Source organism: Euleptes europaea, chromosome 4 (assembly GCF_029931775.1).
Source record: "Euleptes europaea isolate rEulEur1 chromosome 4, rEulEur1.hap1, whole genome shotgun sequence".
NCBI classification, from domain to species: domain Eukaryota; kingdom Metazoa; phylum Chordata; class Lepidosauria; order Squamata; family Sphaerodactylidae; genus Euleptes; species Euleptes europaea.
The window spans coordinates 91,886,475-91,913,453 of record NC_079315.1 but is presented as its reverse complement, the minus strand read 5'-3'; the positions used below and the strand labels follow the sequence as shown (position 1 = coordinate 91,913,453).

The 26,979-nt window shown below is 43.7% G+C and overlaps 1 protein-coding gene across 1 annotated transcript; it reads left to right on the top strand.

Annotated features, from left to right (window-relative positions):
• The first annotated feature begins 1,649 nt into the window (after positions 1-1,649).
• Positions 1,650-26,842, top strand: SLC30A5 (solute carrier family 30 member 5). The gene is made up of 16 exons (XM_056848395.1): positions 1,650-1,761; positions 6,365-6,487; positions 9,160-9,226; positions 10,135-10,220; positions 11,069-11,156; positions 11,551-11,638; positions 13,163-13,239; positions 14,566-14,736; positions 17,111-17,399; positions 19,472-19,680; positions 20,887-21,044; positions 22,180-22,309; positions 23,145-23,370; positions 24,189-24,415; positions 24,914-25,042; positions 26,431-26,842. The coding sequence occupies exons 1-16, from the start codon at positions 1,685-1,687 to the stop codon at positions 26,599-26,601; spliced, it is 2,316 nt and encodes a 771-aa protein (XP_056704373.1). The 5' UTR covers positions 1,650-1,684; the 3' UTR covers positions 26,602-26,842.
• Positions 26,843-26,979: the final 137 nt, after the last annotated feature.

Sequence of the window (26,979 nt, the reverse complement as noted above, 5' to 3'; positions counted from 1 at the left end):
TCTAGCCCCTTTCTGCCAGCAGATCGAAGGATAAAAACAAGGCTACTGCTGCCTCCATGGACGGCGTTTTTTCAGAGAGCAGGAATCGACCTCCATCACCTCCTTCAAAGCCCATAAGCTTATGCCTCAGGAACACTGCACAGTTCAGTGATTTCCCCCAGCGAGCAACAAAGGTCACCTTTAAGTGGGTTTGAGAGCCAGATGCCAACAGCACAAACTCTCCTTCCTCGCACAGAATCCTTCCCTTGCTGTAGTGGAAAGTTGCACCCACTCAGGGTGGCTACCCCCCACAAGGAAGACAGTAGCCATTTTGGCCTCTGATAAGAGAGCATCACGTTTTTGTTTTTTGTTTTTAGCGTTACTGTTTTTATTCACTTCCTTTTTTTAAAATATATTTTATTAACATTTTCAGAAAGAAAACACACAAATTACATATACACACATTCACGCAGTTTGTACTCCTCCGGGGAGTCTGTCTCTTCATTTCAAATACCCTATACATTATTCTTATAGTCAACGTTTTGTTTTTAAATAAGTTCCTTCTATCCTATATAGTAAGTTTTATAAACTAATATTTATCTCTAACAATCTATTTTTTTCTATTTAACATATTCGAAATAGCATTCCCATTTTTTTTGGAAGTCTTCAGTCGTCTTCTCTTTTATCAAATTGGACATCACATTTCTTGAGGTCTGGGTGGAGCAAACTCATTTGGTAAATACTTTAAAGCCAATAATTAAGATGTAATTTGTGATCTACTGGAAGTATTGTCCCAGCACAATATATTCTAATTAATTCAGATATGACTCTAAGAATATAAAATAAAAATTCAATCAGTCAGGATATTTGGAGAGTATCCTATGTGGAGATCTGGATTTAGCTTGTTGCAGAACACATGCAAGCAACAGACAAGCAACCGGTATGATTCCCTAATGGGCAAATCACTCAAACAAAGGCTAGAGAAATGGCCAGTGGATAGGGTTACCAGGTCCCTCTTTGCCACCGGTGGGAGGTTTTTGGGGCGGAGCCTGAGGAGTGGGAGGTTTGGGGAGGGACTTCAATCCCATAGAGTCCAATTGCCAAAGCAGCCATTTTTTCCAGGTGAACTGATCTCTATCGACAGGAGATCAATTGTAATAGTGGGAGATCTCCAGCTAGTACCTGGAGGTTGGCAACCCTACCAGTGGAAAAGCAGAGGAGAGTTAACCTCAGGGTGTGAGCTTTCGTGAGCCACAGCTCACTTCTTCAGAAGTGAGAAAAAGTTACTTCTTGAAGAAGTGAGCTGTGGCTCACGAAAACTCACACCCTGCCAGAGAATGGGGGAAGCCTATTTCCAACTCTACCCCGCCCGTTTGGTCCCGGATGGGACCAGGGCGCTTTAGCAGCGCCAGATCTAGGCCGACAGGTGGCGCAGGAGAGCCCATTTCCGGTGGGAGGGGCGAGGAAAGCCGCCTTCTTCCTCTGCCCTCAGTTCCCCCTCCCCCATTGCGTCAAGCGTTTCCGGCGGCAACTGAGGACGTGGCTCTTCGCGCAGCCGTGGGCCCGCCTCTTCCTGTTCCGTTGCGGGCCGAGGCCTGCCTGCCTGCCTGCCTGCTCGCGGGCCTGGCCTCTTGGCGCGGAGGATGAGGGAGGCCCGCGCTGGCGGAGGCGGCGGCGGCTGACGAAGCCCGGCCCCAGAGCCGGCATGGAGGAGAAGTTCGGCGGCGGAGAGGTGGTGGCCGGAGGCGGGCGGCTGGGGCCCGTGGATGTGCCCAGCGCCCGGTAACTGCCCCTGTCCGGGGAGGCTCGGCTCCGGGGGGAGCCGCGAGCGCTGAGGCGCCTGCGGCCGGAGGGAGGAGGCGGAGGCCAGCGCCGCCGCCGCCTCCTCGGCTGCTGGGGGCCCGGTGGCTCCCTGGGTTGGGAAGAGGGGCTGGGGGGGGGAGGCGCAGAGGGCGTCAGTACGGCCGTCGTCCGAGGGATCTGTCGTGGGGATGTAGCCTTCCAAAGCAGTCGCTGGTTGTGACGCCCTCAGTGCACCTGTTACTTTACAGGGCCGTGAAAATATAATGCAAGTACAATACAGAACTGGGGAAGGGGCTTATGGCTCAATGGCTTTTAGGCAGGCGGCCCCAAGTTCAGTTCCTGGCATCTTCCAGTTAGAAAGATCAGGTATGCCCCTGACCTGGATGGCCCAGGCTAGCCTGATCTCGTCAGATCTCAGAAGCTAAGCAGGGTCAGCCCTGGTTAGGATTTGGATGGGAGACCACCAAAGAATACCAGGGTTGCTGTGCAGAGGAAGGCACTGGCACTGGCAAACCACCTCTGTTAGTAGTCTCTTGCCATGAAAACCCCAAAAGGGGTCGCCATAAGTCGGCTGCGACTTGAAGGACACACACACACACCTGTCTAACTGGCCAAGCGAAGGAGCTATTGTTATTGCTTACATTGCCCTGACCTGGATGGCCGAGGCTAGCCTGATCTCGTCAGATCTCAGAAGCTAAGCAGGGTCGGCCCTGGTTAGTATTTGGATGGGAGACCATCAAGGAAGTCCAGGGTTGCTGTGCAGAGGAAGGCACTGGCAAACCACCTCTGTTAGTCTCTTGCCATGAAAACCCCCAAAAAGGGGTCGCCATAAGTCGGCTGCAACTTGACGGCACTTTACACACACACACATGCCTCAAGTTGCCTAGTATTGAATCAGACTGTCGGTCCATCAGGGTCAGTATTGTCTACTCAGATGGCCAGTTGCTCTCCAGGGTCCCAGGTGGAAGACTTTCATCGCCTACTATGTGATAATTTTAACGGAAGATGCCAGGGATTGAACCTGGGATCTTCTGCATGCCATGGCTCCTTCCCCAGGAAGTATAGGTGGTATGAGAAAATAAGTAGGAGGGCATGTATGCGATCATTTGAATGTACTCGGTCTTAGTAGAAACATGAATGAGATCTGAGGGATGTTCCCAATGGTACATTTTGTAATAAGGGTTGGTGTTGCACAGGTATTCTAGGAGGCAGTTTCAGACATATGGAAAAGCAAGTAAGATGCAGCCAGAACCAGTTGTTTCTGCTGCAGATGACTGGCAGCTATACATCTACAAGTTGTGTCCTTTCACAGGTTGTATAGAAAAAGAAAATACAGCATGTGCATGCAGTGCTGCTCATGTGCATTAGTCCTCTGAGGTGGTAGCTGCACCTGCTACATTTCGACTTCTACATGATGATTAAATGTACGATAGTACAAGAAGTCTTGTGGCACCTTCTGGCTCATGAGGCTTATGCCATAATGTATTTGCTTCTCTGGAAGGGGTCACAAGACTCCCTATAGTTTTGGTTGTAGTAGGCTAACATTCCCTGTTACCGGAAGGTAAAGGTATAGGCGTTCTGCCTCCTGTGTTTCTGGTTGCATTTGTTCTGAGATTCTGTATCTAAGCATTATGCTAAATGAAGAAAATGAAGCAGGAACAGCTGAGATCTGGTGTTGGGTTCTCCCTCCTCCCAACTCTTATGGCTCTACATTAACATGTTTCTGCACAGAATATGCAGGTGTGTGAACAGCTATGTTGTATACATATTGTGAGGGATCATAGCTAAAGAGTCTTCAGCGGTTTACAGATCATGGTGGAGTGCCATAAGTTCTGTATAGAAATTTAATAGTATGTGAATCAACCCTTAAAAGTTCAGAAGTCTTTTCAAAATGTGGACCTGGAAACCTGTGTGTTCTTTTATTAAGCTGCTTGGTGTGCCATAGTATTATAAATTGCGCAGAAGTGTGATAGAAATATATGCTTATGAACATTTTGGCTTTCTTTGTCCCATTTACCTTTTTGGCATTTGTTTTCTGGTTACGTTGAAATTTCATAGTGTTCCTTATTATTCAAAACAACAAAGTTGCATGATATTCTGTTGATTTTGTGTACATTCATAGTATCCCATAGGCTACTTTCATGTGCACCATAATGCAGTGTTTATGGATCCGTCCAGCCTGATACTTAACCTCTCACCTATTTATCAATCACTAATGCTGGACCAGAGTGGTAAGCTGCAGTACTGCAGTCCAAGCTCTGCTCAAGACCTGAGTTCGATCCCGACAGAAGTCGGGTTCAGGTAGCCTGCTCAAGGTTGACTCAGCCTTCCAGCCTTCCGAGGTCGGTAAAATGAGTACCCAGCTTGCTGGGGTTAAAGGGAAAATAACTGGGGAAGGCACTAGCAAACCACCTCTTAAACAAAGTCTGCCTAGTAAACGTCGGGGTGTGACATCACCCCATGGGTCAGGAATGACCCGGTGCTTGCACAGGGGACCTTTACCTTTAATGCTGGACCACACCTATCTGGGATTGTTCTTGAAATTTGCTACCCTAGAGCAAGAAATCAATACCTCTGTAGTGCATTGTGAACTAAATACACATTGACTGATCACAATCCTGTAGGGTTTGATAAACGAGATGTGTCATATGCAGCAATTTTTTTATTTCAAAACATTGTAGTCCAAGGATGTTTTGTACACTAAGCAGGCCTACAGGCCAACAATGCTTTATAGACCAAATAACATTTTAATTATCTACCAAAATCAAGGAAGTTGTATAATAAAATAACCTTAAGCATTGGAGTTTTGTGTCTGGTCCACTGATCCAATGCTCTGAACACTAGCCTGTTGTCATAAGAACATAAGAAAGGCCCTGCTGGATCAGACCAAGGCCCATCAAGTCCAGCAGTCTGTTCACACAGTGGCCAAACAGGTGCCTCTAGGAAGCCACAGACAAGACGAGTGCAGCAGCACCATCCTGCCTGTGTTCCACCTCACCCAAAATAATAGGCATGCTCCTCTGATACTAGAGAGAATAGGTATGCAGCATGACTAGTATCCATTCTAACTAATAGCCATGGATAACCCTTTCCTCCATGAACATGTCCACTCCCCTCTTAAAGCCCTCCAACCTTCTAGTCTCTGAAGGAAGACTTTTTTCTCTAATTGCTTCCTTCACCATACCCGTTAGCCATGGTGGTGACCTCTTGGACTTATTACTACCTTTCCTGACCTGTGGTATACAAGCTAGCTGAGCCTCTAGTAATGTGGACTTGAGTAACCCCCAAGCCTTTTCAAGAGATTTAACCCTCCTAACTGTTCCTTTCAACTTCCTCTTTACCAGTTTTCTCATTTTAGAGAAGTTCCCTCTTTTAAAGTCAAAGGTAATTGTGTGAGATTTCCCAGTCACTTTCCCACTTACATATAAATTTGATGCTATTGTGATCACTTTTGCCAACTAGCTCAACTACATCCACATTCCGCACTAAGTTACTGGCAACACCACAGAGTATTAAATCCAGGATCGCCTCCCCTCTGCTTGGGTCTATGACCAACTGTTCGAGGGCACAGTCATTTAGGATGTCTAAACATTTTATCTCTTTGGCTTGACTGGAGCATACATTTATCCAATCAATATGAGGGAAGTTGAAGTCTCCCATTATTACTACTTCATTACCTTTACATGCTTCCCTAATTTCATTTTCCATCTCAAGATCACCCTGAGCCATTTGGTCAGGGGGCCGATAGAACGTCCCCAGTACTAAATCTCCTTTGGGGCCTGGAATTGTCACCCATAAGGATTCTGTGGATGAGTCTGCCCTTTTTATGGTCTCTAGCTTATTAGACACTATGCCTTCCTTGATATACATAGCAACACCCCCTCCAATACGCCCTTCCCTGTCATTTCTATACAGTTTGTAACCGGGGATGACTGTATCCCACTGGTTCTCTCCCCTCCACCAGGTTTCTGTAATGCTCACTATATCTATGTTTTCTTTTAAAACCATGCACTCTAATTCCCCCATTTTTGCTTGGAGGCTTCTAGCATTAGCATAGAAACACCTCCATACTGTTTCTCTCTTTCGACTTGCCTGGCATGTGCCTTTGGGCATCTTTAAGTGGCTGTCCATCATTTTTTTTTCATTCCCTTTCATGTCTAAGTAATTCCTGTGTGGGCAATCTGAAGCAATTTTCCTTTTGTCCATGTGAACTGAGTTTGCCCGAACCAGATGCTTCTCAGCTCCTGTCGGCTTTCCCCCCAGGTTCAGTTTAAAAGCTTCTCTGCCACCTTTTTTATATTACACGCCAGCAGTCTGGTTCCATCCTGGTTCAAGTGGAGCCCATCCCTTTTGTATAGGCCCGGCTTGTCCCAAAATGTTGCCCAGTTCCTTACAAATCTAAAGCCCTCTACCCTGCACCACCGTCTCATCCATGCATTGAGCCTCACCAACTGTGCCTGCCTAGCTGGTCCTGCACGTCAGTATACCCAGTTTTGTCAATATACCCAGTTTTATAATCTGTATTCTTTTTATGAGATTACCATAATTTCTTAGTAATTTTTGTTCCTTTCTCCCTCCCCAGGCTGACCAGATATATTGTGTTGTTATGTTTAGCTAAGTTTTTAAAGGCTTTAGGATTGTTTGAATCCTATGATCTCCTGAAAGTAGTCCATCTTGCACAGTTTCTCTTCATAGTAAAACTTGGGTAAGTAGAGTTTTGCTTCATCATTCTACAGCTGTTTTCACATGCTTTTGAATTAATCTTGTATTGGAACATCAAGGTTTTTGTTTCTTATTCCTAGGTTAGAGGTCTGCCTGCTCATTCCCTTCCCCAACCCAGTTACATGTTGTTCTTCCAATATTCATCAGTACTTTGAATACTGAATGAGCAATTCTGCTTCCTGCTAGAACTGCAGCAGTATTTGATGAAGCAATAGCAATCGTCTTTTTTTTTGGTGAACTGTAGACCAAATTAGATTGCTAGCAAATGTCATACCCCCCCTTTCTACTCAATGAGGACTTAAAACAGTTGACATTGTTCTCATCTACATTTTATCCTCACATCAACCATCCTATTAGTTATGTTAGGCTCGGAGTGGCACAAGGTCACCCAACAAGCTTCAGTAGCAGAGTGGGAATTCGAACCTGGGTCTGTGAAATTCTAGTCAGATACTCTAACCACTACAACTATACCACACAGGCTCTGATAGGGAAGTTGTTAAATCCCCTTTCTTTTGTAAAAGGATATTTCCCACCCTTCCTGTCTGTGATGCCTGCACTTTTTTGGCACCTCATGAGTAAAATATTTGCTTCTGTTGCAAATAGGAGATGGATGTTCTGGAACTAGTCTGTGCTAGGATGTTCTGATTCCCATCAGTTTTGGCACTGCAAGTCCAATCCTGAAGCTGGTGACCAATTTTGAGGCTTCTAGCTTTATTTTCTGAAGTAGTTATGTGTGCCACAAATGGGGAGAGACTTTCAGTGCATTCCTGAGAGTTACTCCAGTGTAAGCACATTAGTTTCAATGGGCTTAGACTGGAGTAACTCTCCTTAGGAATGCACTGTTTATTATTACTTTAGATTTGTGGTGGAAAATATCAGGCATTTATCCTGTTTTGCTTTGCTGATCAATATCCTGTGATGACTTCTTTCTCATGTGGGCATTCTCCTCCCCATCTCTTTTCTGCACCAGCTCTAAACTAGTTAGTTAAAATCACACCTACATTTTAGCTAAGGATGCTGTCAAGGTGAATGGCGCATTGTGGTTTACCATTTTCATGTTTGACCCTTGGCAATCTTGACTGATCACATTCAGTTGAAGGGGAGTGGACATTTGGGTCTGGGAGGGGGTCATGTCTTGTTAAGAGAGTGGGCAGTTACTGCCTCCTTGAAGGAAGTGGCAGTGAGACAACCGTTATATAAGTTTTTTCTGAAACCTATCAATTTGTCTACTGATCAGCTGGTCACTAATCTCTCCTTTTGGGTAAAGTTGCTTAAACTAATCGGCTCCTGAAATTCTTGGCTAATGCAGATTATCCATATCTACTTCAATTTGGCTTGGGACTGGGTTATGAGCCTGCTTTGGTTGCCCTGGTAGAAGTTCTTTGCTGGGAAATAGGGAGGTCAAGAAACTGCTGATTCTCCTGGACCTGAACAGCTTGCGGTACCATTGACCGTAGTAATTTACTGGATCTTTTCACACATGCTAGAGGACTGTATTACATATAGATGAGAGAAAGATATGATGAGATTAGTGCCTTGCTGCTGTTTATCTTCAAGAGCATCATGCAGAAGCAGTTATGCCTTTCCAGTTGTTGGGGGGGGAGCAGATGGTATGCCCATGGTGGTGGAAACACCATACTAGCTCATGCTGTCTTTCTCAGATATTTTAAAAATCAGCTGTGCCCTTACTTGCACTGTAATCTGCAAATTCTGCAATGTGTTGTACTGTTGCTATTGAAAATCGTGTATCAATCAGTAATATTATGGTCTGTAATGGCATCAAGAATACTGTTGCAGTGTGGAGATAATCGAGAAGGTGGCATGAGCAGTAAGGTTAGGTAACCAAAAAAGGCTTACATATGGAATGATGTCTGGAAATTAACAAAAAAACCTAAAATTATACTCCAAAAACTGTAATCAAATTAGAATGGATAAGCAAAGGAGTATTAAAACTTGGGACTTGTGCCGTGTCAGTGGGGGGTCTATAAACTGCTGAGCAGTGTCTCCATATGCTGCACACTGCAGTCTGCAATGGAAGGATGCTGCTAGGAGGAAGAGTGGGCAAGGGTATATTCAGCCCCCTTTTCCCTTCTGACCTAAGGCCACAGGGAAGATCCTTGGTAAAGAAGCAGAGCAGGGGACCACCAGGGATAGCGCGGCAGCAGCAGCACGCAATGAGGAAATATGATTGCCACTTAGTGGGTCAGTTTGCGTGGAATGGCCATACTATATCAAGTCACTTATTGCCTCGTCTCAGGCCCACGTGCTTCCTTCCTCTTTCTCCATAGCTTTTTGTTGTGTTTGCCCACAAACCAAAATTGGAAGCCATAGTTTCTTAAAGGAGGTGTGTGTGAACTGACAGCACATTCCCCGAGAGTCTGGAGATTCGGAAATGTGATATGTGGCCCAGCCTGTTGAGGTTTCACACTATCTTCTAAAAAGAAATGCCGTAGTAAGAGGGAATAAGGTAATTTGTGGAACAGCCCCCCAACGTGTTTGAAACTAGTAGTTCAAGGTGTGTTTTGTACAATTGTTAATTTTGTGAGGAGTGCGGTTCTAAAACGTATAGCCAGTGTTGCGCTGAAAAGAAAAAAAAACTTTAATTTTTAAAACTATTGTAATTTCACAATCTAACAAACATCCCTGTTCACACAGGTCTGCATTTTTTATGGTTTTGTTCCAAAAACCATTTTCTTCTGGAAAACCTATAACCAAGCATCAGGTGAGTAGAATATTTATTGCTACTATGCACCACAAAAAATCCATGTTTTATAAAGGAAATGTTTGCTTCTAAAACATGAGATTTAAAGTTAAGGGTTTTTCCCACTGCGAATGGGAACTATATTGCTAACTCAGGGTAACAGCCCCATTGAAATGAATGGCAGTGGTTCAAGGGCTTGAGTGTTCAAGATGGATTTGTGCACAAGAGAACTTTTGAAAAATCCATCCAGTGGGAAGGCTTCATGCTTTTATCAGCTTGGCGTGTTCACAGGTTTAAGTATAACTATATTGGTTCTTACAATTTCTGAGTTTCTGGGAAAGGGATGTGTCTGGCATGCTCAGTCATAAGTTCCTTTGCTGCTAGCTGATCCAGAAGATTTCATGTAGTTTTCCACACCAGAGGGATGTTCACAGAATGCTTCCTTTATGCATACATCCAGAAATAGTAAACCGCGGAAGATCAGTGCTAGAAGACAACAACATGCCTTGGCCTCTTTGCCCTGTTTCTTGTCCTTTCTGGACAGCTGGTTGACCACTGTGTGAAAAAGGATGCTAGACTCGGACCACTAGTCTGATCCAGCAGGACACTTCTTATGAACAAGCTGGAGGCTGGGGGGCAACCAAAAGTGCATAAGATAATATGATATGGATGTCTAGCAATAGGGTCTCATGTTCTTTAAGGGGGGAAAGAGTTAGTACAGTAGCAAAGAGTCTGAGATTGCAAAGCAATATTAAAATTAATTGCAAAGTTTGATGTCTCATTACACTGTTTATTGAAACAAAGCTGCCAAGTATCCTTTTTCTTCTATAGGAAAACTGAAGTAAAAGGAAGTGTCTGATAATTTTTTAAACCATTACTTGGTATATAAATTGTGTACCTATTCATTGTTAAAATATTTTCTCTTGCAGTGGGTGAAAATAATTAAACATGCTGTTGGTGGCTGCATAATTTCACTCTTGTGGTTTTTTGGCCTCACTTTGTGCGGACCTCTAAGGTAAATATATATTTTCAGAACTGTACTTGGCAACTGCATGCATAAGCAGGCATTTGAGTTGGCAACTTGTCTGCTTTATCAAAAGAATAAAGTGTTCCGGTCACCCAACACTAACAGTCATTGAAATAAAAGATCTTGCCACAGTAATTACTCTGGCCAATGTTCAGTTTTATATTTTGACGTAAATATCGGAAGGCTCTTTCGAAGAGTGTGCTTGTTTTTATGTACAAATTTTGTGGTTTTTTCTGCCAAAATATGAATCTTGAAGCAGCTTGTGGAAATTAGAAAATTATTTCAAATTATATATAGTATCAGTTAAAATGTAATAGGTTCTCAGTGAGGGAAACTCAGTCCGAGTATGATTGGTGAAGATTCTGCCTCTTCTCACTCTGGTTGCAGCAGGTAGTTGTTGGTAAGGGCAGGGGGTGGTACTCAGCCAGAGCCAGGAGTTCTCAAAGTGACTTGAACAATAAAAGAGTGTATTCTTACTAAAAGTTCTACTTGTCAGCCTGTGGTGGAATGGCTGGCCATGACACAGAGCGCTTTCACACATGCTGAATAATGTGCTTTCAATGCACTTTAATGATTGTTTGCAAGTGGATTTTGCCATTTCACACAGTAAAGTCCAGCTGCAAAGTGCATTCAAAGTGGATTGAAAGTGTACTATTTGGCATGTGTGAAAGCGCTCAGAGAGCCCCTGCCCTTGTGGCTCCTCAGGATGCTGCAGCTGGAATCTGAAGGAGTCATCTGTGGTCTCCTCGGGAGCCTCAGATGGTCTGGCTGACTGTCAGTTTGTCTGCCTTAAAATCGACGTTCTAAAGTGAGGATTTGTATCTCTTGATTTGCAGGACTGTATTGCTCTTTGAGCACAGCGATATTGTTGTCATTTCACTGCTTAGCGTACTGTTCACGAGTTCAGGAGGAGGCCCAACCAAGGTATCCATGTTACTTTGTAAAAATATATGATGGTTAGTCCAAACCTCTTCCACAAGTAGAACCGTAAGAACTGCTATAGAACCTCTCTATTAGCATTGCTTGTACACACGCCAATGTACGCATTTGCCCCCTTTTTTCGTATTCAGCTCATTATGTATTGTAGTCACTTCACCAAAGAGCCCTACATGAAGACTGAAGATTTACCGTGCAATCCTATGCAGTTGGTGTCAGTGTGTTTGGATGGGAATAACTAGACACTGTAGATTTCCCCCTTCTCTCCCTCCCCCCAAATTAAATGTAATTTTATTGCACGTTCTTTGCATATCTTTTTGAAGCTTCTCTGCTGTTTCAAACATTTACTTTACAAATCAATTATTGATTTCTTGCCTTTCAGACAAGAGGTGTGGCATTTTTCATCATTGCTGTGATCTGCCTGTTGCTTTTTGATAATGATGACCTCATGGCTAAAATTGCAGAACATCGTATCCTTTCTGGCCATATGAGAGGGATCGGATCTCCTTGTTTCAGCTGCCTCTGCTGGAGTACTTGTTACTGTTAGTTAAGAAATCGTATGTGGCAAAATTTATGCTCCTGTTTTGTGTCTCTGCCCTGACCGGGATAGCCCCAGGCTAGCCTGATCTCGTCAGATCTCAGAATCTAAGCAGGGTCAACCCTGGCAAGTATTTGGATAGGAGACCTCCCAGGGTTACCGGGGTCATGACGCAGAGGCAGGCAATGGCAAAACACCTCCGAAGGTCTCTTGCCTTTAAAACCCTACAGTGTCGCCGTAAGTTGGCTGTGACTTGATGGCAAAAAAATGTGTCTCTGTTTTACTTTCCCACTGGATAGACTGCTTTCATACCATTTTGGGAGGGTGAGAAGGATATTTGTTTCTACCGTTAAACGTTATGAGGTCCCTGCTTTCCCAGCAGTAATGCGCTGGAGACAAAGGACTGGATCCAAACTTTTGTGAGCGGAAAGAATTTGCAGCAACATAATTTTCCTGGCTTCGACTTCTCCCAGCAACCCCTTGTACCTGCAGCAGGCTGAGAAAAATGCCTTGAGACATTGATAGGCAGGCTAGAGGAATAATGGGCAGTTGTGCAAAATGCATACACACCATTGCCCTTGTCAGTGCATTGTATCCTATGTAATATGAGAGGGGTAGAATTTAGCAGGGATAGTGCAGGTAGAAAGGGGAAGAGCATGGTTCAGCGGTAGGGCATCTGGTTTGCATGCAGAAGGTCTATCATTCAATCCCCAGGATCTCTGGTTAAAAGCATCAGGTACTAGTAGATAGAAAGACCTCTGCTGAAGACCCTGGCGTCTGCTCCACTGAGAGTAGACAGTACTGACCTTGACAGACCAGTGGTCTGATTGTGTGCAAGGCAATGTCACATATGTTCCGTTATGCCATGAAACTTGCTGTGTTCCCCTAAGTGGGCGATTCTTCCTGCACATACACACCCTGGCCTCTTTTGGTTAAGAGGGAAGAAAAATCTGCTTCTGCAGACTCCTGTGAGTGTTTGGATGGCGCCCACCTGTGGGAAGCACATTGCGCATCCTTGTGCCAACTCTTCTGGAGTTTGTGCTTTTTCCAGCATGGCTGAAGAAGAAAGATGTGAACTCTCCACCAGCGGCCCCACCTTTCTGTGACAATTCACTCAAATATTGCCACTTCATTCATGTTGTCTTTTCTGAAATCTCACTTTAGGTACCACTCCATTTTGATGGGAACAGTTTCTCTGCTTAAATGGCAGCATATTGTGTCTGACTGTTAAATGAACCCCTGATCAATAAGTATTTTTTTCCAGTGAAGTGTGTTCCATAGTATTAGCCAGTCCTTTAAACCTCCCGCATCTTCCCTTACTGTATTTGTATTGCCCTCCCTTACTGTATTTGTATTGCCCTCTGTTTCGTCTCCCCAGAGATGGAGATTCTCTTCGCATTTAATCATGATTGAGGTAGGATTCCAAGGTACATTTTCCTGACCTTAATTTTCTCAGCTGAAGGACACCATGACAGTGCTCTGACACACATACTTTATACAGTCATCGCTTTCTTAGGAGTGGCAGATCACAAGGTAAATGCTGTGGCTGATAGTATGTACTGAATTGTTTAAGAAGTGTATGGTACATGGTGTTAGGAAGCGGAATGAACTTTTGCTCTGGTAGCATGTAGCAGCGGTACACTTTTTTCCAATTACCTTTAACTTTCCTTCTTTGCTATCCTATTTCAATGACAGATTTTAAATATGCCCAGCATTTGTATGCTGAGACAATTATGATAATAATACGTTAATGAACTTTAGAATCTAGAAATAATAAAAAGCAAGTGAAGCTCTACCAAACTTGCAATACCATGTTCATAACAAATAATTTGGTTTTAGCAGGGACTAATGTGCAGCATTTCAAACAGCCTTTTCCTTCACATTAATCAACATATTTAGTCACTGGGTTGGATCCAGACCTTCAGTTCCCTCTTCCTGCTGCAGACCCCCAATTTGCCTGAGCAGTATTTTGGGGAGATCAGTGGGCTTTAGAGGGTGGTGGGAGCAGGAATGTTCCTTTCTGCTGACAGAAGTGCCTTGCATGAGTGGAAGATTTTGTTTGGATCCAACCCATTGATTGTGCAGGGGTTAAACCTTAAGATAACTACATTTTGTATTTCTTTCCTTCTCTTACCTCTTGGCACAAACTCAGGAGTCCATCGTGTCTGATGGAATGTCCACTACGGACACGGGGAAAAGAACTAATAGAAGTGAGATCAATTGCTATGTGTGATTTATAAAACTCTTGTCACATAATCTTTCAAAGAAAACAAGACTAAGCATGGAAAGCAAATTAAGCAAGTTTAACAGCATGCCTAGAAGGCAATTACTGTAATTAATTATCATGATTAAAAGTACACTTGGTTGTTGGTATTATATTACTGATCATTGTAATGACTATATCCAGTGTGCAGCAGGGCACAACGTATTTTTTATCATAATTACAGTGGGTCAGTGAGAAAGCACAGAGGAGGAAATTCCTGTTCATGGCATGTTTTCAGCCATGCAGTTCCTCCAAGGGGTAGCATTTTACATTCATGGAAGAGTTGCTGATTTTCCCCAATTTTCCCCTCCTACTTCAGATCTCCACTTTAATCCCCATGCTCTTTCTAAGGATCCATTGGCCCCACCTCCTAGGACAAAATTTTGAGGGCTCAGTGCAGCAGGATGGGGAAAGTGGGAAAGCCTGCACCGCAAACCCCACAGGTGATTGGAAACATGCCTGTACATTTTCTGTGACTCACATAATGAGCAGAAGGGACATCAGAAGTATTTCTTACCTAGTCTTTACATGAATGTGAAGATGTGCAAAATACCTGATTTTTAGGCATGCTGATTGGTATCTTTCTCTGTTTTCAGGGCGGAGTGCTTCTGCTTGTGTTAGCATTATGTTGCAAGGTCGGTTTTCACGCGGCTTCCAGAAAGCTCTCGGTAGATATAGGCGGAGCCAAACGCCTTCACGCGTTGTCTCATCTAGTTTCTGTTATCCTCCTGTGCCCCTGGGTGGTCATCTTGTCTCTAACGACAGAGGTAAATAGCAACATACAAAACAGTTTAACTTTAAAACGGTCAGAGCTATACTGCTGCAGGATGAAATGCAACATGTTGCAGCTGTTTCCAAACCTGGAAGAACAAAGAAGTTGCGACTATTTTTCAAAGAATACATAGCAAAAGTATTTGGAAGAGAGATTCCATAATTAACACTATGTAAAAAGATTGGTTTCAAGTCTCCAAGAGGTGAGACTAAGCAGAGCCTCACCTGGCTACATGGTGAGGGAAGATAATATGGAAGAAGATGGTAAACCCAGCAGGATTATGCCAACCTCTTAAATCCTGCCTGGAAACCATCTGGTAAGCAGTATAGTTCAGAGAGTGCTGGTGGTTTAAGCTGTCTGCAGATGTTGATGGAAGACAAATATCTACTTTGTGCATTATTAAGTTTCTAGACAGCTTTCAAAGACAGCCCCATGTAGAGTACATTGCAATTGTTGTAGAAATTGCATAGCCATTAGCCTTATCGGTATATCTAATTCTCAACATTGCCATGTCTGTGGATACTTAAAATCCAGAAAATAGAGCCATGGGCAGACAAGGCAGATCTTTCTACAAACCTGAAAAATGCCTCCGGTTTGCAAAAAAAACTGAAACCGAAAAAGGGGGTGTTAAACTCCCCCCCCCCCAGTTAATAGAAGCAATGCCTGTATCTTTAAGAAACTAATGCCTTTGGTGGCCGTTGCTAGGCAACCGCTAGGCCTTTAAGCCTTTCTGTAAGTGAAGGATAGGGGGATGGAGCAGGGCACTTTGCAGAGATGTTTGACCTTTGAGGGAGGACTGATTGGGACCAGGCCCACCAGCAACCACTGGGTAATCTGCTACCACCTGACTTGTATGAGTCACCCAGGCCTGGCTGCTTGCTGTTGTTCAATAGCAGTCACCCTATAAAAGCCAGTGTAGTGATTCACATTTCAGACCAGGATCTGAAAGACACAGCTTCAAAATATTGTCGAAGGCTTTCACGGTCAGAGTTCATTGGTTTTTGTAGGTTATCCGGGCTGTGTAACCGTGGTCTTGGAATTTTCTTTCCTGGCGTTTCGCCAGCAACTGTGGCAGGCATCTTCAGAGGAGTAACACTGAAGGACAGACACTGTCCTTCAGTGTTACTCCTCTGAAGATGCCTGCCACAGTTGCTGGCGAAACGTCAGGAAAGAAAATTCCAAGACCACAGTTACACAGCCCGGATAACCTACAAAAACCAAACACAGCTTCAAATTCCCCCTCTGCCTTGATAGCTCAGGCCAGTGGCACATTCTCAGGCTAACTTACGTCATAGGGTTGTTGTGAGGGTAAAATGGAGGAGAGGAGAATGAGGTAGCAGCATTAAATCCCCATTGTGGAGAAACGTGGGGCAAGAATGAAGTAAATAAATAATGTAGTTGAAGTAGGAGATCAGATCAAAGGTTGATTGGGTGGGAAGGAGGGGAGAAAACAGAGAAAGGTGGTGATATGGAGGTTCCTCAGAGGAAGGAAAGAGGAAATAATGTGGGGAAGGGGATTCAGGGGGAAATGAGGTGCCTTCTGCAAGACCTTGCAGGTTCCCTTCTGCAGAACTGGGCCTGGCCCGACAGCCTGCTCTAAACAGCTGAGCCACAGTTTTCCCAGATAGAGACTGCGAGTGGGAGGGAAAGCTGAAGATGGGGCAGATAAAGGTAGGTTGGCTGATGGTTGGGACAGAGAGAAGGCAGCAGGAAAAGAGGCTACAAGAGTGTTCAGGGAAGTGAAAGAGAAAATAGTGGAGGGAGGGGAAAATTACATGTCCCGCCAAGTTCTGGGGGGCCGCCCACTTGTTTTCCTTAGTTGCCAAAGGGATAAACTTATTAGATGTTGTGTGCAGTCACTATATGCCTTGTTGGAAGTCAGTATTAAAAGCTACCGTTCGCTTTGATCAGTTATTCTCTATATTTTTTTGATTAGCTATGCTACCAACACTTATTTGAAGGGCGAAGCAATTATAGGCTATGTTCGAATAACAGCTTCTGCTTAAAAGTGTACCGGACTGGCTTCGAAATGGAATAAGCTTGAAGTTGCTAATACATAGCTGAGGTAGGCAGCAAAGAGGTTGAGGCCTACTGGTTAATTTCTAGTGGACTGCCAAAGGCCCATTTTTTGCTGGGGTTATTGTAAAGAATGCTCGGCCAGGTAGGCCTTGATCTGATCCAGCAAGTTGTTTCTTAAATTCCTAAACAAGAATTGTAAATTCAAGATGGTGGATAGAGACAGCTTATGCCTTAAGAAATCTTAACACAACTTGGATAGACAGGTTCACTGTTGTGTAACAAAATTTACTGTGCATACACATTTGTTTTGCCACCGATGCTAAATGCTTTTTTTCCCTTTTTGATTGCAGAGTAAAGTAGAATCCTGGTCTTCTCTTATCATGCCTTTTGCTACAGTTATTTTTTTCGTTGTGGTTTTGGACTTCTATGTAGAATCCATGTGTTCCATCAAGATGGAGGTCTCAAAGTGTTCTCGTTATGGATCATTTCTCATTTTCATTAGTGCCCTTCTTTTTGGAAACTTCTGGACTCATCCAATAACAGACCAGCTTCGAGCAATGAACAGACCAGCACACCAGGAAGTCACAGAGCATGTTCTTTCTGGCGGAGTGGTAGTTAGTGCCATTTTCTTTATTTTATGTACGTCTTAGTCATCATATTTAGAAGAATAGTAGCATATTGCTAACATTTTTTTCCGTGCATTATTAATAAGAAGGAATTTGGCATGCCTCAGTATAGCAGAATGTCTGAATGGTGGGAATGGTGCTAGACATAATTTACATTATGTTCTGAAGTAGTAACTTGATTGGTCAGAAACTTTTGCTGAAGTTTCTTGGTGAAAATCAGAGGCTGAGAACCGTTTCTAGTGGGGAGACCACATAGTTACTTTTAGTCAGTGGGCTACACCAAAAGTATTTTGTACAGGTTGAGTATCCCTTATCCGGACTGCTTGGGACCAGAAGTGGTCCATATTTTGTATCTTTCCATATGTTGGAATATTTTGGAATTTTTACATATACATAATGCGATATCTTGGGGATGGTACCCGAGTCTAAACACGAAACTCATTTATGTTTTGTATATACTTTGTGCACATAGCCTGAATGTAATTTTGAACAATATTTTTAATAATTTTGTGTACATTGAACCATCAGAGGCACTGCTGGGGGCCTGTGAGTAATGCCTGCATGCTGGCTCAAAACATCCAATTTTTCGGATCAGTCTGGATATCGGATGTCCAGATGAGGGATACTCAGCCTGTACCTGTAATAGGAAAGGCTACGTTCCTATGCGCACACAGACTTTATGTGGCCTTTTCTCACTCATTGTATTGCTTGCTCAATTTCTGAAATGGCTGCCTTTTCTTGGCAGCCCCCAACCTTCTGGCTGCCCTTACATTGCCTGTCCACCTGTGAACCCCACCCCCTTCAGAAATCTCACCCCAGTTCATGGGGCTGTAGGGCCGAGGCTAGATCAGACTGTGGAGTCAACAGTGAGGTGTTTGGGTTTCTGATCCAGAGATTACTAACCTTTTGACCAAAGGCATAACTGTGAATAAACCGTAGCAGTTTCACTGTGTGTTGGAACTAACCAACATGTCTAGTGCTTGATGCATAAAACATCCTGTACCTTGAATTGTGCCAAAAACAATAAGCATATCCCTATTGTTATAGAGTGATAAGCTGATGAGGTGTGATATAAAGGCTGTTGCTGTGGTGGTTTGTACCATTGTAAAGTAGAGAAATGTTCTGTGTAAATGAGCCCACTTCCCATACTGGACCCAGAAGTATGCACACATTGCAAGTGTAGGGAACAAACCTCTCTTCCTCTGTCCATCGTATATGTCCAAGGTGAGAGCTGCAGACTTGGGTGAGAGCTGCAGATCTGGGTGAAGTAGAAAAAACAAGTCAGTTGGCTTGAATTATTTATATTCCACTCATATAGTTGGAATATTGGAGCAGTAAAATTCCCACACTAAGATTCATGATACCCCAGCATCTGCACACACTTGTTCAATGTGCAGACTCCACAGTAACCTAGTCAGTAGTTGGAAAAGAGAAGGGTATTTCCTGTCCTGAATGAGGAGGTTTACTTAGGGAGAATGCCATGCATCCAGACAGCCTACTGCCTTTGAACCTGCACCAACTGGGAGGAGATTCCTGTTGAAAGCTCACTAGGGCCACAGAGGGACCCAAACAAGAGTTCTGGTGAAACCCATCGGGAGTCCAAGGAGAAGTGCACAAAAGTGACATGCAACGAGAGCCAGGACTTGGGGTACATAGTAGAGCAGGGCTATCTCAAAATCTGATTTCTCTGGATGGGTCAGGGCAGCTAATATAGGAATGGTGGGGTGGAGGATAATAGAAAACCAGGCATTTCGGTTTTTCCTAGTTTGGACAAAGTAAGGTTGTTGGATTATGGCAGCAGATACTCACTTGATTACCTCTTTGGAACTTGGGTGTTATATGAAAGGAGAAAACTCTATTAAGGTAAAAGACCGATGTGTCTGGGGTTTCTTGTGTTAGAAAGGAATGGGACTAGTTGGTCATAAGCCCAAAGATAGATGAGAGTGGAGAAAATCAAAATGGAGTCTTATGGAACATGGCAGACAAGCAGTGTAAGAGCAAATTACTAGCTGTTATGAATGCCTTTGAGAGCTTTTTATTTGTACATAGTCCAAATATAAACAACTCTTTTTAATTATTTTTTAGCTGCCAATATCCTCTCCTCCCCAACACGGAAAGGGCAGAAAGGCACTCTTATTGGTTATTCTCCTGACGGAATACCACTATACAATTTTATGGGTGATGCTTTGCAGCATAGCTCTCAGTCCTTACCTCGATTCATCAAGGAATCCCTGAAACAAATTCTTGAGGAGTCTGACTCAAGGCAAATCTTCTATTTTCTGTGCCTAAATTTGGTAAGCATGCTTCTTGAAACTTGGGTTGAAATTATGTTGGGTCAGGTTAGTTTCAGAGTCACATGTACTGAACTAAAATCACAGCTAGTAGGATCTCCACGAGGCATCTAGACAAGTCCTTCAGCCTAAGTCAAGATGCCCTTGATAATTCTTGACAGTTGTTTTTCCAGCTTTGTTTTAAGGAGGAGATTCTACAGTCTACATGGGTCAGCAGGCAAGACTGTATAACTTGATAAATTTTAAGGTGTTCAGTGATTACCTTGTAGAGCACCATCCGAACATGCACCTATTTTCCTTTCTTTAAATTATTTATATCCCATTTTTCTCCTGAACAGTGGGACTTTTGGGTGCTTCATTAGTGCAGACATGCAAATTATGTCTGCAAAATATACGAACAAATGCATTTACATTATCGAAGAGATCACAGTGTTCTGGATATTCACCTATAGGGGAAATTTGTGGTCAGGATCCAAAGGCTTGCTTTTTCTTGAAAAGTGGCCCACTCACGCTGCAAGGCAGACTGCTTTTTAACTTCCATTCAGTTTAAGAGCGTGGAAGTCTGGGGGAGAGGTCTACTGAGCTAGAAGGATTGGGATCCCAGCCCTTGTCTTTTTGGTGGTTCCTTGGTAATATTGATCAGCTGCATGGTGGTGTCTAAAATGGGAGGGGGAGTGTTGGGCCCCAAGTCAGTTCTGCTGTTCTTTTTCCCAGACTCGAGTGGGAAAGGAGAAGAGTAGGTCCTTTCCTGCCCCAATACCTGCACGTTCATCTTCGTGGCCTCTTTGCAGTCCCACATGGAAACTGTGCAGACTGCAAATAGGACCAGTCAATGAATAACAGTTACAGGTAAGCAACACTGTTTTCATCTTCATGGCCTTCTTTGCAGTCCCACATGGGAACTACACATGTGCAGGCCAGCTGGCCTGCACATGTGCAGTTCCCATGTGAGCCTGCAAAGAAGACCACTCGATGAACAACGATTACAGGTAAGCAACACTGTTTTCTTCTCCCTCAGAAAAAGCAGGCATTAAAGACAGGAATTCAGCAAGTAGCTTTCTGCCGTATTATTCTGAATGTTTTCTCCATCATTCAATGATGGCCTGTTGCATAAGAGAGTTTCAAGATAATGTTCACCGTATCTTTTTCCAACATGCAATATCTCCACGTTCAAAGGCAAAATCAAATTCTGTGCACCTTTTACTCTAGGCTTTTACTTTTGTGGAACTGTTTTACGGTGTGTGGACCAACAGTCTTGGATTAATCTCAGATGGTTTTCACATGCTTTTTGACTGTTCGGCTTTGGTTATGGGTCTGTTTGCAGCGCTGATGACTCGATGGAAAGCAACCCGTATATTCTCCTATGGGTATGTATGTTGAATAAATTACAAGGATTGATTCAAAGGGTGCTGCCCATTTTACCACTGCTTTAGTCTTCATGTGGTATTTGGACACAGCTGTGTTCCGGTAGTATCTGGCACCGTAGCACTTCTGAATTGTGAAGGGTGGAGTCTCTCTCCAAACACACAGTGGACCCATAAGGCAGTGGCTGCCATTCTCTATTCCATGCCTTGTGTTGAGATACCACACACCTCCTCTTCATGCTTTGCATGACTACTATAGCACACAGCAGTGGACTCTGGCTACCATGTAATGTGCAAAGCAATTTGTCATAGACTATTGTCTAACAGTTAGAGCAGTTCCTCAGTGGAACAGGCTTCCTCAGGAGGTGCTAAGCTCTCCTTCCCTGGAGGTTTTTAAGAAGAGGCTAGATGGCCAGCTGTCAGCAATGCTGATTCTGTGACCTTAGGCAGATCATGAGAGGGAGGGCACCTTGGCCATCTTCTGGGCATGGAGTAGGGGTCACTGGGGGTATGGGAGGGGAGGTAGTTCGGAATTTCCTGCATTGTGCAGGGGGTTGGACTAGATGACCCTGGTGGTCCCTTCCAATTCTATGTTCCTATTTGATTGCAGTGATGAGAAACCGTTCTTAATGCTAACTGAGGCAAATTCCACATTGTTATGACGGGCTGGGGAACTAATACTAATCTGAAACCGGTTTTCATATGTTCCAAATGTTAATCAATTGTGTAATGGTAGACAGCCTGAACATTGTGCAGTAGCTTATGTGGTGGTGGAAAGGGCCGTTAAGTCACAGCTAACTTATGGCGACCCCATAATGGTTTTCAAGGCAAGAGACATTTGGAGTTGGTTTGCCATTGTCTGCCTTCATGTGGGCTGAGAGTTCTGAGTGAACTGTGACTGGCCCAAGGTCACCCAGCAGGCTTCATGTGGAGGAGTGGGGAATCGAATCCAGTTCTCCAGATTCAAGTCTGCCGCTGTTAACCACTACACCACGCTGGCAGTAGCTTATACTCATGCCTAATTTGCTTACATTTTCATGGACTTTCTGGTAGAATGCTTTGCAATTTTTGTTCCATTCAAGATTTCACCAGGATTTCTTCAGCATTTTTTTTAAATTCCTCACTTTCTCAATTGCAGGTATGGCCGTGTAGAAATTCTCTCTGGGTTTATTAATGGCCTTTTTCTCATGGTAATAGCTTTCTTTGTCTTCATTGAGTCTGTGGCCAGACTGGTTGATCCTCCAGATATCGACACAAACATGCTGACTGTAAGTTAGTTCAACAATCTTGAATTTACTCCTCTTGAGCATTCTTTCTTACTGAAAATAAGGAATGTCAGTTGTGTGTAGAACTGCAGTTCTTTGTTTATATAAGCATAGTGCAGCTATAACACTCTTTACAAGTGTAGCAGAAGGATGTGCTGCGGGATTGCACACCCCACCCGTCTCATCCTTTCATGGGAAATCCTCCCACCAATCTGAACTATGGTCAGGGGTAACATTAGGACAGGTGTTAACTATGGCTGATGCTAAGGGACAGTGTGGCGTGGTTAGAAGACCTGGGTGAAAGTCCCCACTTGGTCATGAAGCTCCCTGTGGGTGTTCTTGAGCCAGTCAGTCACTCTCTGAGCCTGACCTGTCTCACAAGGTGGTTGTGAAGGCAGAATGGAGGAGGGAGAACCATGAGTGTGTCTCTGAACCTCTTGGAAGAAGGACGAGGTACAATAGAATAATGTTCAAATCCTGACTAGGAATTAGCCCAAGTTAGTGATGGCCTTGGTTAGTGGAAGGGTCGACATAACTCTTAGCTAAGCTTTCTAGGAGAATTGATGCACAACAAAAAGTGTGCAGACCCACAGCCCCATATCTGTCCCGGAACTCTCTATGCTTAAAGAATCCAAAATACTATGGCTGCCTTGGAGATGCTTTGGTCTCTGTGGGTCAGTAAAAGGAGGATTTTTTTGCTAATTAGTACAGTGGCTATTTGAATATAAAAATTAACTGTGTGGTTTTTTTTAAGTAACATGCTATATAAATTGTTTTCTTGGACATACGGAATGATAGGAAATGGAGGTTAAAGAGGATTTTTCTCTCCCTCGTGCAGCCAGTCTCAGTTGGAGGATTGATAGTAAATCTTGTTGGTATCTGTGCCTTTAGCCACGCCCATTCTCATGGGTCTTCTCGAGGAGGATGCCCTTCACACGAGCACAGCCATTCACATCATGGGCACGGCCACAGTCATGGGCATGGCCATTCCCACAGCGATCACGGGCACAATCACGGACATTCGCACGGATCGCTCGGCAGTGGCATGAATGCCAACATGAGAGGTAAACGAGCAGCAATGGGTCTTTGTGAAAAATAGTCTTAACAGAAAACACAGCGACATGGATTTGAACACACATGAACCTGTCCTGTACCGAATCCGACCACTGGTTTGTCAGTATTGCCTGCTCTGTGAGTGGCAGCAACTTTCCAGGGTCTGGGATCAAGGTCTTTCATGTCCCCCTTCTACCTGATGGCTTCCATGGGAGATGACAGGGGTTGCACCTGGGACCTCCTGCGTGCATTGTTTTACCAGGTTGATAACTGCACACATTTTATATGAGAGACATATACAGCCCAGCATAACAACTTGAGACAACCTTACCAGATGTTTGTATAATTGGTAATTATTATACAACCTATATACATGCCTGGTCTGAAATAAATTGTCTGTATATGTGTGTGTGTATCTATCTATCTGTAAATGTGTGTATGTTTTACATCGGTTTCAATTGACCACTGAGGAAGGCCAAACAGGCCGAAATGCATCTGTCATGTGGTTATAGATCTCAACCTTAGGAAACGCCATTATGCTGTTTTAACGTTTTTAAAATAATGTTTATCTTGACATAGCTCTTTAAACAAATTATATTTTCATTATCTATGCATTTTATTTATCCCACCCAACCTTGGGTACTCACCTTCTGCGTGCACACCAGATGCTCTGCCACTGAGCTATGTCTCCTTATTGAATTTGCTTTAAAACATCAGTTGTGCAGTTAAGGAAATGAAAGCCCTTTAGGCCCAGTGTTTGCTCCTGTCTAGATTAGCTGCTGTGTTGTCCCATAAATGATCTAGAAAATCATTTCTTTTTTTGTTTCAGGAGTGTTCCTACATATTTTGGCAGACACGCTTGGCAGTGTTGGAGTGATTATATCAACAATATTCATTCAGCAGTTTGGATGGCTGATAGCGGATCCTCTGTGCTCTCTCTTTATTGCTACATTGATTTTTCTCAGTGTTATTCCACTGATAAAGGATGCCTGTCAGGTGCTCTTGTTGAGGCTGCCACCGGAGCATGAGAAAGATCTGCACATGGCTTTAGAAAAGGTGTGTCTCTTTATTTCTCTGCACATTTTGTCACAGATTTCTATCTACAAGAGTGTTTAATACTGGTCTTCATATCTTTGAGATCAGCTACAATCTTGCGAACAGTATCCATTTAGAGAGGTCCTTGAAGATGCTTTTGAGTCTGCTCCCCCTTTAAAAACAGCAAGCTTTGCAAAGCTGGATGTACAGAGCTGAGATACGTTACAGAGATACAGAGGAAAACACTATTACTGTTTTTCAGAAGCTTCCCTTTCAAACCGAAAAACATCTTAAAGAACTCAGTTGCTGAGAGAATAATTTACAGATTAAAAAGCACAAGATCTTTCAACAGTTATATTTTAAGCAAGATTCAGATTTGTAAGGGTACCTTTATCCTGTACACTTTTCATGATAGCTTTTTTGCTGTATAATTTTCTGTAGTTCAGTGAAAACTGGCTGTAGGCATAAAATAATAGTTTTATGGAGTATTACAAGTGCTGCTAATATCTGTTTCTACAGATCCAGAAGATAGATGGTGTCATCTCCTGCAGAGATCCTCACATCTGGTGTCATTCTGCACACGTTGTAGCAGGCACGATACATGTACAAGTGATGTCCGATGTAATGGAGCAGAGAATTATTCAGCAGGTAACTTGACGGAGTTGACTTTATGCATGGACGGGCTCTTATAGCCCCAGTTCATGCTGCTGAGTGTTTCCACATGGACGGCCTGGTCTGTAGTTATGGCTTCTGGGTGCTGCTCATTGTCTATCTTTGTAAACTAAGGATCATCCTTTTACAGTGTGAAATTCTGAATTGCTTCAGTTGGATTAGAGCCAGTATAGCTTGGAGCCCACTTCTTCCCCATGTTACACCTCTTGTATAGTCTCTGAGATCTACCAAGGATACAGTCTATTCATGCCATCTAAGTCTTGAGCCCAGGCAACAAGGGTAAGAACAGAGAAATTAGCTACTGGCTTCAGTTGTCATTCTCTCCTATCACAGACTTACCACAATCTGACCCTAAGCATCTTTTGGAACTGCTGGGGAGATTCAAATTACTTTGAAACTTGATTCAGTTTGTTTCAGGCAGAGAGGTTACTTTAACACCACCTTGAGCCCCTTGCAGTGGGGCAGGCTATAAATAAATGGGAGCTAGGTAAAAGTAAAGGTCCCCTGTGCAAGCACTGGGTCGTTCCTGACCCATGGGGTGACGTCCCATCCCGACGTTTACTAGGCAGACTTTGTTCACGAGGTGGTTTGCCAGTGCCTTTCCCAGTCATCTTCCCTTCCCCCCCAGCAAGCTGGGTACTCATTTTACTGACCTCGGAAGGATGGAAGGCTGAGTCAACCTTGAGCCGGCTACCTGAAACCAACTTCCGTCGGGATTGAACTCAGGTCGTGAGCAGAGCTTGGACTGCAGTACTGCAGCTTACCACTCTGCGCCACAGGGTGGGAGCTAGGGGAGCTCTTATTCCTCCTATTTTCTTGCATATCGTTATATCAGCATAATTGAGGGCGGTGATGTCCCTGCTCATGTAGCTTTTCATGGAGGATAGGATTGTGATAAAAGAACTCAGCTGCCAGGTGAGTTCCCCTTGGCCCCTGCGAGCAACACAAGTTGTCTGATGCTCAAGCTTTGTAGAATCATAGAGTTGGAAGGGACCTCCAGGGTCATCTAGTCCAACCTCCTGCACAATGCAGGAAATTCACAACTATCTCCCCACACACCCCAGTGACCCCCGTTCCATGCCCAGAAGATGGCAAAAAAACCCTCCCGGATCCCTGGCCAAACTGGCCTGGAGGAAAATTCCTTCCTGACCCCAAAGTAGCGATCGGTATTACCCTGGGCATATAAGAAAGGGCCCTGAGAGCCAAGCACTGACGCGACCCTTTCTGGCCTCCCTCTCATGATCTGCCTAAGTTCAGAGTCATCACTGCTGTCAGATGGCCATCTATTGTCTGTTTTAAAACCTCCAAAAGAAGGAGAGCCCACCACCTCAAAGACTCAGTGTCCCTGTTTTTATTTTGCTTAGGTTTCAGCTATTCTTAAAGACTGCGGAGTGAACAATTTGACTGTCCAGGTGGAAAAAGAAGCCTACTTCCAGCACATGTCTGGCCTCAGTACAGGATTTCATGATGTCCTCGCCATGACCAAACAAATGGAATCCATGAAGTACTACAAAGACGGCACTTACATCATGTGATCTGAAGCTACGTGTTTGTATTATTTTTGTCAAAAGAATTTGCACATAATTGTACAGAAACAAATGTACTATATATTTGGATTTTTAGAAGATGTTACATTTTTAAACCCAGATCAAAAAGCTTAAAAAGAGGTGGGACTACTATAACATCTGTTGTATATGTGGAAATAATGACAATGTAAAATATTGCATTTGGTGTCCATTAAACACATTTTGCTACATGAGTATGGATGCGCACAAATGTCTCCCACCCTAGAATATCAGTCATTTCTCTTCCATTTCAGACCTAAAGAAAATCATTTTGGGTTGCAGGAGAAACACACCAAAAACGTTTTCTTCAAAATTATGTTGGTGTTTTGTTGTTGGTATTTGTACTGA

Excerpts from the sequence above, each read along its gene's own strand:
- SLC30A5 (XM_056848395.1), top strand. The coding sequence starts at position 1,685 with ATGGAGGAGAAGTTCGGCGGCGGAGAGGTGGTGGCCGGAGGCGGGCGG. Across the intron at positions 1,762-6,364 it reads GTGGATGTGCCCAGCGCCCG|GCTGACCAGATATATTGTGT; the intron begins GTAACTGCCCCT and ends CTCCCTCCCCAG. Across the intron at positions 6,488-9,159 it reads CTCTTCATAGTAAAACTTGG|GTCTGCATTTTTTATGGTTT; the intron begins GTAAGTAGAGTT and ends CTGTTCACACAG.